This window comes from Mirounga angustirostris, unplaced genomic scaffold (assembly GCF_029215605.1).
Source record: "Mirounga angustirostris isolate CCGP_5_RB_7025 unplaced genomic scaffold, mMirAng1.0.hap1 SCAF_12, whole genome shotgun sequence".
NCBI lineage: Eukaryota > Metazoa > Chordata > Mammalia > Carnivora > Phocidae > Mirounga > Mirounga angustirostris.
Window position 1 is genome coordinate 48,386,692 of NW_026991720.1, and position 10,239 is coordinate 48,396,930.

Sequence of the window (10,239 nt, forward strand, 5' to 3'; positions counted from 1 at the left end):
GAATTGCCCGGGATGGGGAATCCCTGGGAGCTCACCAGGGACTGCTTTGATTGTTCTAAAATAAATGCGATGTTTAAAATAATTATAATAACATCCTAGCTCCAGGATAGGAGTTCACGTCGTGAAAGCTGCCCTTGCTTTCTCTCGCCACCGAATTTCCTTGGCAGTGGAGCTGCTCAGGCTGCTCTGGTTTCCCGTGTTCAGGAGGCGAGGAGGAGGGAGGGGACCCCAATCTAGGCCCAGCCTATCCTGGACCCTGCACGGGGAACACGCCCCGGAACCTTCCAGGAGGCGGCCACGAGTGCGGGTGCGAGGATCAACCCCTGGTGCAGAATGGTTTCAGAGGGAAAACGCAAAGCAAACAGAACCCTTCAAAGCACCCCGGAGCCCTGTGAACACGCCACGCGGTGTATTTATTTGGGTTGTAATACTGTCTGCCAAGCCCACAAAATGTTTACAACCTGCGTCTCCGCGCTATACACGCTGTAAAACTGGGAACTGGATTTTTGGCTGACATCTCCTGAGTGTTTCTCTCTCTTCCTCTCTCTCTCTCTTCCTCCTCCCTCCCTTTCCTTCCCTCTCCTCCCTCTTTCTCCGTTTATATACACATACGTTGGTATTGCAGACACACGAAATAACACAATATTTCACAACATCTGATTGTAAGAAGGGTTTTATAGCTTCCAGGAGAATCGCCCATGGTCATGTTATCCAGGCTGCAGATAGAAAGCTCAATTTATGTAACTACAAATAAATGGCGTGGGAGCAGATCGGTGGCGACCGCTTCTCTCCACCGATTACGGTGCCGGCCGGTTGGGATCTCAGAGGCCTCCTGGACTGACTGCCACGCCGGGCCTCCCTTGCCCTTGGCCGGCGATGGCTGGGAGACGGCTCTCCTGGCTCGTCTGCCTGGGAAGCGCTTCCCTGTTAGCTGCACAGACAACCCCCCTACCCCGCGTCAGCCCCAGCTCCTTTACACTCGTCGGGCACGGATGTGTCCCCGCGCCGCGACCGGGGACTGCGGACTGCTCAGTGACTGAAGAACCCTGCGCAGCCCGTGCGAGGGGCGCGGGTGGAAACGTTTAAAGAAGCAAATCACCAGCCACCAGACTCAAGGCAGGCTCCCTTCGCTTGCCCAGAGCTGGGCTTATATTCTTAGCTGGGTTTAAATATTGAGCCCTATTTGGTAACAAGAAGCAAGGGAAACACATTCTGGTTGGTAGGTAGGAACCCAGCTCCAGGAGAGCGGTGAGAAAAACGTCTTTATGTAAAGACAGCTCGGCTGATTAGAAACCCGCCTGCACGTGCCTGCCTGCTCCAGGCTGATCGTCAACGAGTATTTCTGTGAATATTATCACATATAACCCAGTGCATTTGTGTCTTTTCAGCCAGATAAGTAGGAAACCAATGGCTCAAGAACACGCGATTAAGGAGGCCTTACTGAAAGCCTTGCTCTGTCTGGCCTTTTCGTTTTAAAACCCCGCCACCGAAGGCAGGAGGAAAGAGAGAAGCCCAGAAACGAAAGAAAGGATTCGGCACCCGCGGGACTCGGCCCAGTTGGCTGACGTGGGCCCAGAAAGGCTGAGGCCTTGCCGGCAGTATCTGGATTCTCCTTGGCCCAAGCGGAGGGGCAGGGCGCCCTGCCAGGACCATGTGGACCTGCGCTGGACAAAACCCAAGCAGGGATGAGCCTGTGGCGTGGGTTCCCAGCCCTCATGGCTGGGATTGCGTTCCTTCCCGCGCTCCCCTGCTCCCTGAACTCTATCCCTACTTGGTCTGGGTCGTCTTACTTCGGGGCAGGTTTTACTTTAAACGCCATCGCTGTTGGCCGCTCCAGCCGCCCGAGTCTAGACGGACGGCGGCGGCGGCGGCGGCGGCGGGGCCGGGTCTTTCTCTTTGCATCTTGCTCTGTGTCACCCAGGGAACAATTTATTGGTCTAAAGCTGTCTAATTCCGCCTCTTTGATCTCCTAGCTTTCTTGCTTGCTTCGTCTTCCTTTAATATTTTTAGGTTTTTATTTCGGGCAAGAAAGCGATGCTATTTGGAATATTTAGTTTTTCTTCCCTTCCCATGTTACAGCCTCCATTCCCCAACTAAGACATACTATCATCCTGATCCTCCATAAAGAGCATCCCCGGATATTGCCCCCCCCCCACAGCCCCTGTGCCCCCAGGGGAAACCAGCAGGCGCCCACCTGCCCGGACAGCTCCCCGCCTCTCCACCCACGCCCCTGGGCAGTCCACTAGGCAGGAACTGGGGCTCCGTTGCATCCGGGTCTGAACCCTCTTGCTGCCTTTTGTGCTCCTGGGACCCCCTGAGAGGGTGCAGTGAACGGGGGCGGCCTGGACTCTCTGAAAGTGATGGGAAGTGCTTTGTACACAAGGAACCAAACTCTATAATTTAGAGGAGAATTTCCGGGGCAATTCCATTGTGAGGTCGGGTTTATGGTGTGCAATCGAGCTAAGCAGTAAAAGGCATACTGACCTGGCGCCTGGGCTTCCAGCGCGGCCTGAGCAGTTTATGAGGCGTTTAGGGGAAGGGTTCGCCCCACCACACTCCACCAAGCGGTGGGCGGCAGGGGCTTGGGCTGGTCCAACCCTGCGCAGGGGTTGGAGGCTTGGAAAGGTAAGCTCCACGCGTTGGGGGCCTGGATGGGAAGGAGGGAGACTATAATGTGTTCTGCTCTCTGTGAGCCAGTCTTGGAAATGTGAAGCCGCCAGAACTGGGTGGTCTTTCTAGAGGGGTCCCCCTATTTGGGGGGTCTCCAAAAGAATAGCGGGCTGAAGCCCCCAGGCACCTGGGCCCCTTTCTCTCCTCTCAAACTGGCTCTAAAGTATGTGTTGCTTTCTCCCAGGCACTCAAGTCCATGAGGAGCTGGCAGAGGCCCGTGGGTGGCCCCGGTGAAGGCTTCCAGAAAAGTCCCAGCGCTAGGGGTACCTGGAAAGGTGTGGGGTCTGAGGTTCCTCCAACCTTGGGGGAAAGAGACTTGGTTCCCCTTGAGCGAGGGGGAACCAGAGTCTGCAAGGAGGACAAAAGAGTGTCCAGCTATTTCGTAGGCTGCCAGAGGCCAGCCAGGTGCCCAGGAGCGAATGCACAGAGCCTGCCAGGACAGCGGTGTCCAGGAGGAGGGAGGGGAACCCCACATTAATAAATCTGTTGGCAAATGAGGCTCATTAATAGTTAAATATTTCACTGCTTCCTTTAAGGCGGATAAACAGTGTGCCGCCGATTAAGGAAAGGAAGCTGGGAGACGTTGACTTTATTCGAACCACATGGTTCCAGTTTGCGGTGGCGTTCTCGCTGCAGCTGGAAGCGACGCTGCGCCGGCCCCATCTGGATCATAGTCTAAGTGGGCCTATCGCCCAGTGGACCTGGGTGGGGGGCGGGGGGAGAAGGGGGCAAAGAACCGATTTGCCGGGAGCTGAGACTTGCCCGTGGGCTGCCGCGGGGCGGGCGGGTGCGCAGAGTGTAGACAACCTCCCTAGGCTGGGTCCCCAGGACAGGGGTCGGGAGGGCCTGCAGGCTTGGTCCAGAGTTCGGTAATAGGCTAACGGAGGCTGTGCCCGGCCAACCCCGCGCAGCCTCTGCAGGCCAGGGGTCCACGCTGCGGGGGGCTGAGCCCTCGCACGGAGCCTCGGGGTCCTTTTCCCGCGGGACGCGCCAGGCCGGCCGGGCGCAGGCAGATTCGTTGGCCACATATTTGAGCCTCTTCCCCTTCCATTCTAGGCTGCCGCGGGCCCCGCGGAGCAAGACCACCTGTGAGGGCTGCTGAGATTGGCGGAGGCGGTCATGTGGGCGGTCACGTGCTGCGGCGAGCTCCGTCCAAAAGAAAATGGGGTTTGGTGTAAATCTGGGGGTGTAATGTTATCATATATCACGCTACCTCGTAAAACCGACACTGAAAGCTGCCGGACAACAAATCACAGGTCAAAATTATGAGTTCTTCGTATTATGTGAATGCGCTTTTTAGCAAATATACGGCGGGGGCTTCTCTGTTCCAAAATGCCGAGCCGACTTCTTGCTCCTTTGCGCCCAACTCGCAGAGAAGCGGCTACGGGGCGGGCGCCGGCGCCTTCGCTTCCACCGTACCGGGCTTGTACAATGTCAACAGCCCCCTCTATCAGAGCCCCTTCGCGTCCGGGTACGGCCTGGGCGCCGACGCCTACGGCAACCTGCCCTGCGCCTCCTACGACCAAAACATCCCCGGGCTCTGCAGTGACCTCGCCAAAGGCGCTTGCGACAAGGCGGACGAAGGCGCGCTGCACGGCCCGGCCGAGGCCAATTTCCGCATCTACCCCTGGATGCGGTCTTCAGGTAGGCGAAGCAGCTAGGCTGGCCGGGTGGACTGGCGGGCGGACAGGCAGCGGGGAGCGCGGGGCTGGGGAGCGCGGAGCGCAGAGCGCAGAGAGAGGCGACTGTGAGCCGGCGGCCCCGTGACTCCTGGCGGCGCTGCCTTTCTGGTTTTAATTAGAGTCAAGGCGCCATAGCGTGGAGAGCCCGTAGCATTGTATGTAAATGAGGCTCATAAAACTTTTTATGACCCAATTAATGGGTGCGATCCTCGTAAATTTATTTAACTCCATTTGCCTTGGAATTTTAATATTTTGTTCGCTATTCTCTTTCTCTCTCCCTTTCTTTTCTCCCTCCCTCCTCCTTTTCCTTTTGGCCCGGCTTTTCTATTTCAAAAGCAGGAAGAGCCAAACCCTTCATCAGGGCCCCTCTTACGCCCCTGTGCCAGGGGCCAGTTAAAGGAGGGGTGGGAAACGAGAGCGGGGACAGGGGGTCGGAGTGCCCACGGAAGGTCCGGGGATGGGGGCGCGGTCTTCTAGGGAGGAAAGGCGCCCCTGGAGTGCGGACCGCCCGAGGGTCACCCACTTGCCTAGCAAGGGGCGGGGGAAGCGGCCCAGCTCCCCTTTGAATGGCAAAAGCGCAGCGTCTCCCACTTGCCCACACTCTATATTTACAATTTCCCTTTGTCAGGGGGAAGCAGGACATTGTGGAAGCCTAGCCGGCTGGAAAGGGCGGTTGTAAAGTTGGGATTCTGCGCCTTTCCTCCTCACAGAGCTGCCTGCCCGTCTGGCACCGCAGTTGGGGTCTTCCGCTAACGCTCCCGCTCCTCCCCCAGCTTCGTTCGGGGGGCGCGGGCCTAGGGGGGACGCGCGCCCAGGTCAGCGCTGGGAGAAAGGTGCAGGCTCTGGGACGGCGGCCTGGCTAATGCACTGTCCCGTCTGTGTCTCTGTTGGTTTGTCTGTCCATGTGTCCATGTGTCCGCGTGTCTGCTCCCAGGGCCCGACAGGAAGCGGGGCCGCCAGACCTACACGCGCTACCAGACGCTGGAGCTGGAGAAGGAGTTCCACTTCAACCGCTACCTGACGCGGCGCCGCCGCATCGAGATCGCCCACGCGCTCTGCCTCACCGAGCGCCAGATCAAGATCTGGTTCCAGAACCGCCGCATGAAGTGGAAGAAAGAGCATAAGGATGAGGGTCCGGCCGCAGCCCCCGAGGGCGCCGTGCCCGCCGCCGCCGCCGCCGCTGCCGCCGCCGCCGCCGCCGACAAGGCTGACAAGGCCGATGATGAGGACGAAGACGAAGAAGATGACGACGAAGAGGAGGAGGAATGAGGGGCCAAGTCGGGGCCCTGGCTGCACCAGACAGTCGGGAAAAGCGTCTTTAGAGACTCATTGATTTTATTTACAAAAGTGGAAAAAATAAAAAGAAACGTTAAAAAAAAAAACAAAAAACAACCCAGTCCCCAACCTGCACCCATCTGCCCCATTACCCACTCCAGCTCCCATCTTTTCTGGACCGAGCAGCCGCCTAGACTGGGTCCCCTTGGGGATCTCTCTGCCCCCAAGGATCCCCAGCAGACACCCTCCCTAACCCCAGTCCGACCAGCTCTGCGCTGGCACGGCGAAAATACTACCTAGCACAGGCCTCGGCCAGAGGCACCCCAAACTACCTATGGGCCCAGCCCCGGTAGGCCTCCACTCCCAGGAAGCCCAGACGTGTCCCAACACTGGCAGACACCCAGCATCTCCTCCATACCGGCAAGGACCTGATTTTCTCAGTACTACCTACTCCTCCCAAACTACCTATTTTGTGCTCACTGGCTCGCCTGCTACCTAGTGTCGGCCCCTTCCCCCGTCAGGCCCCTCCTGCTTCTGCCTGGCAGCCTTTGGGGTCCCTGAGGCTGCATGGAGAAGGTGCTGGGGTCCGGGGACCAGGGTATTGGCTTCTATTTAAATTGAAAAATAATATATTTATTCCAAAGCATTCTAAGTGCTGCAACCTAGAATCCCTCCTTCTCTGGCCTGGGCCCCTGAAGTTCAGGCCCATTACCCCTACTTCTGGAGGGGAGCATTCCCAAGCTAGCTGCAGATCTCTGGGTTAGCTTCTGCTTAGTAGGACTGCAGAGATGCTCCCAGCCTCCCTGCACCTCCCCTGGCCCCTATGTCCTACTGTCCAGCCATGTTGAATATGTACACCCTGACTTTTCCTACAATAGCAAATATTGTATATTTGAACAAGACTTTTTTTTTGTCATTTATATAGTCTTGGAGCTCATTTGTAAGGCAATGTCTTGATTTGGGAAGGATGTGTTAATGGGGTGACTTTGTAGCATGGTGTGTTGTCTTGAGCTAACTTTATAGCTGGTGGGGAGGGCCGATGCCCTTCCCAATGCCCTTCATCTCTTGTGTTGTCCTGCGTCCCCCTTGTCCCTGTAGGCTCTAGCTTGGGGTTCCAGGAATGGGAAGGCACACTTCCTGTCTTGCCCAGCTAACCGTGTTTTATGTAACAGAAAAATAAAGATGCTTGGTGACAAAAAAATGTGGACTGCTTTATACAGGGGGGCCTGGGAAAGAGAGGGAAACCTGGCTGGGGTTAGCCTAGCCACAGTTTGCTATGTCTGGATGCCCACAGGGGCTTTGGGGAAGCAAAAGTGGAAGGACAAATAAGGTCCAAGTGTTGAGTGTCCATGTATTGGTGTATGTGTGTGTCGAGTCCCTTTTTGTGTGGATTCTAAGGTGTGGATTTGTATAGGTATGTGTGTACCTCTTTTGTATGTGTATTTTATATACGTCTGTGTGTATTACTACCCAAGTCAGTGATTTTATGTAATTCTGTGTCCAAAATTGAGTGCATGTGTTTCTGGTGTAAATAGTTGCATGTATTTCTGTGTCCATAATTGAGTGTGTGCATTTCTGTGTGTCCATAATTATATATGTGCATTTCTCTGGAGATTTTCATCTTGGTTTTGTGTGTGTGCACAAACATCTTCCAGATCTCTTGAAAATGGAATCTTCAATGATACATTATATTCTATGAATCTCCCTTAAAAAAAAAAACAACCCTCCACAAATTCCATGAGCGAATCCAAAATCCACCCTTTCCTGTACGGCTGTGGGGTGGGCACACCACCCTGCCAAGATCCCGAATTTTCCATGAGTCCTGAACACGGCCCCATGCTAGGAGGTGGGATTCAGGACCTCTGACGCAGCCCCCCTCCCACCCTGCATTCAGGCAAAGCAAGGGCGCCCAGGCACAGCACTGCAAATGAGGGATATGGGAAGGGGCAGGGGCCCCGCAGACCCGGGCTGCCGAGCCTTGGCGAGGGCGTCCGGGTGCGGGGAAGGTGGAGGGTCTGGGTAGGGGTGAGGGGCGATGGGGACAGCGCAGAATAGCCTGAGCTCGGCAGGCGAAGACCTCGACTCCAGTGTCCTGCCTAGGTTGGGCCCGCTTCTTATTGCTCTTTTAATAAAACCCAGCCCAACTGGGTTTGTTAAACCTGCGGCCCCAAGTCGGGGCGGCCTCGGTGGTAAGATGGCGCCGGTGTAAGAGCTGCCTCCTCTTAGTGATGGGGAAAGGGTCATAAATCCGTTGTTGTTTATGAAAATTTACAACTTTGCAATACAACTTTATGAGTTGTTCGGCCCTTCCATTGGCCGCTGTCGGTCATGTGGATGGGAACCGTGAACATGAACTTTTTTATAATTTCCCTTGCGAGAATAGAGCCGCATTCTTTTGCTCCGCTCCGTCCTGCCTGCTTCGGAGCTCTGCCTTCCAGCTGGCCTTGGCTGCGCTTTGTCCAGCGATGGCGAGCGAGACGAGGCCCTGGCCCGGCCCGACCCCGCCGCTCCCGCTGGAGGTGGGGCGCGTCCAGTTCCCGGCGCCGCGGCGGCCGCTTTGCAACTCGCAACCTGGCTAATTTCCTGCGTCCTCTGGCACCAGGAAGGAGGACGATTCGTCTCCCCGGCTGCCCAAGCGACAGCTGTCAGAGGGGCAGGAGCTTCTGGGAGCCGCCATCTGAAGGTGAGACATGTGGGGAGACAAGAGCAAAGGTGGTGAGATGGCAGCCGGCTCCAGCGGCGGTGGGAGAGGGCACCCAGGGCGGCTTTGAAGAGGGGCATACTCACCCTCGCCCACACTCACCGTTCACACTTGCCCCCATCACACGCGCGTGCACACGCCCGCGCGCGCACACACACACACACACACACTCCCTTTCTCTCTCCTCTCCCTGGTTCACCATGGCAGTAAACCTTCCTTCCGTGGCACAGCGTCCTGGCATGGGGCAGGAGCACTGTGGTCTTCTCTCTCCTCTTCCCCAGCGACCTTGCCGAGCCCCAAAAGAAGTGGCCCTGCACTCAGCGTTCCCAACCAGCCTCTCCGGTTTGGATTTTTTTTTTTTTTTTCCATTCATGACCCAATTGGCTCGACTGAATTCCCCAACACCTGGTGACAGTTCCCAACCTGGGGAGGTGGGAAGAGGTGAGGGCGGAGTGAATTAATTGACATGCGTTTTATTAGTATCAACACAGCACCTTCTGTTCCGAGGGAATCGGTTTCTGGAGAGAAAGGTAGAATGAGGAAAAAACAAACAAAAACTTACTAATTCAGCCAGGTTCCTCTGCTGATTGCCTGCTTTCCCTTCACGCGGTTTTCCGATGACAGAGGTGGTCTGAAGCGCGGGGAGAGGGACTAGGTGCGTGGGTGGTACTCTGTGTTGGAGGAGAGGATGGGGTTAATTGACTGGGTGTTGCTTGGCGGGAAGTTTCGGTGCAGAGAATGTAGTGGTGTTATTGAGTGTGGCAGGGGCCGCAGCTAAGGTTGAAGGAAGGACGCAAACCGAGTCTGGGCGATAGGGGGACCCCCCACCCACCTCGGCGCAGCCGGCTGGCGACCGCACGCCCCACTTTCCGCGAGCGGGGAGAGGACTGTGGAGCCGCCGGGGAGGAGGCACGGAGGGTGCCGGGGGCGTCGGCTTTATGTGGCGCGGTGGCACAGACTGGGTGAGCCTCGGCCAGATTTGCCCCAGGAGCTTCCTGGGACTGCGACCAGAAACGATCCTGAGGTTCTGGGCTCGAGTTCTTTTTGTTTGTTTTGTGGCTTTGGTTGTTGTTTTCCCACCTTAAGATAATACCTTGGTATGCATTCGAAAATTAAGAAGGGGCTGTGGATGTTTGGGACGGCCCCGCGCGCTGTGGGTGCGCTCAGGGCGGATAAAGCCGCGCTTTTGCGTCGTAGGGCCGCGGGCTGCCTGACTGCGGCTGCCGCGGGCAGATTATTTATTGCGACCGCGCCGGGCGCTCGCTGCTGCCACGCTGTGGCCGTCGCCGGGACCGACGCCACCCGCAGCCCCGCGTCGTGCAGCCTGGCGCGACCGCTGCGCGGGCCCCTCAGAGATTCCCAAGCAGGCCGAGGAGAGCCGGGCAAGGGAGGACCCGAGGGGCGGCCTCCCAGGGCCTGTCGGGAGCCTCCCCTGCCTTGGCCACCCCTGACAAGAGCTGGACGCCCGACTAGACTCGGGTCCTCCCCCCACCCCCAGCGCCATGGAGACTGGTTGCACAGGCGGCCTGGCACGTCATGGCTGCTTCTGTCCAAACTGCGCGACCCAAGGCGCCCCCGGGGCGCACGCTGGTGCGGGGAAGGCGCCCGCTTCGGGATTTCGAAATCGGAGAGACCACTGCTGGTCCCGAGGCCTGCAGGCCTGGCTGCCCTTGAGGAGGATTGACTATGGCAAGAAAGGCGGGCTTTGGCGTCAGGCGAGGGCCTGTGACAGGCAGAGGCCGCACCTGTATGCTATGGCCTGGCTACAGATCGAGGCGGCCCGGGTGGCCCTCAAGGTCCCCCCCACCCCCACCCCACGGCAGGCCGCCCTTCAGGCTGGCGGAGGTCGAGGTGGCAGCCCAGGGAAAGGGCGGACTGTGGGGCCCTGCACGCCATCCAGTCCCCTTTGAA

At 57.4% G+C, this 10,239-nt stretch overlaps 1 protein-coding gene and 1 long non-coding RNA gene across 3 annotated transcripts; one reads left to right on the forward strand and one right to left on the reverse strand.

The window, feature by feature from the left end:
* The first annotated feature begins 2,435 nt into the window (after positions 1-2,435).
* HOXA7 (homeobox A7) lies at positions 2,436-6,828 on the forward strand. Of its 2 annotated transcripts, XM_064575137.1 has the most exons (3): positions 2,436-2,625; positions 3,727-4,314; positions 5,287-6,828. In XM_064575137.1, the coding sequence occupies exons 2-3, from the start codon at positions 3,936-3,938 to the stop codon at positions 5,619-5,621; spliced, it is 714 nt and encodes a 237-aa protein (XP_064431207.1). In that variant the 5' UTR covers positions 2,436-2,625; positions 3,727-3,935; the 3' UTR covers positions 5,622-6,828. The 2 variants fall into 2 exon arrangements, with proteins under 2 accessions (XP_064431207.1, XP_045720483.1); XM_045864527.3 differs by lacking the exon at positions 2,436-2,625 and having other exon boundaries at positions 3,521-4,314.
* Positions 5,677-9,284, reverse strand: LOC135362097 (uncharacterized). The gene is made up of 2 exons (XR_010406464.1): positions 8,891-9,284; positions 5,677-8,304 (listed from the first exon to the last, which is right to left on the reverse strand). It is a non-coding gene; the product is annotated as an uncharacterized LOC135362097 (long non-coding RNA).
* Between the last annotated feature and the right edge of the window lie 955 nt (positions 9,285-10,239).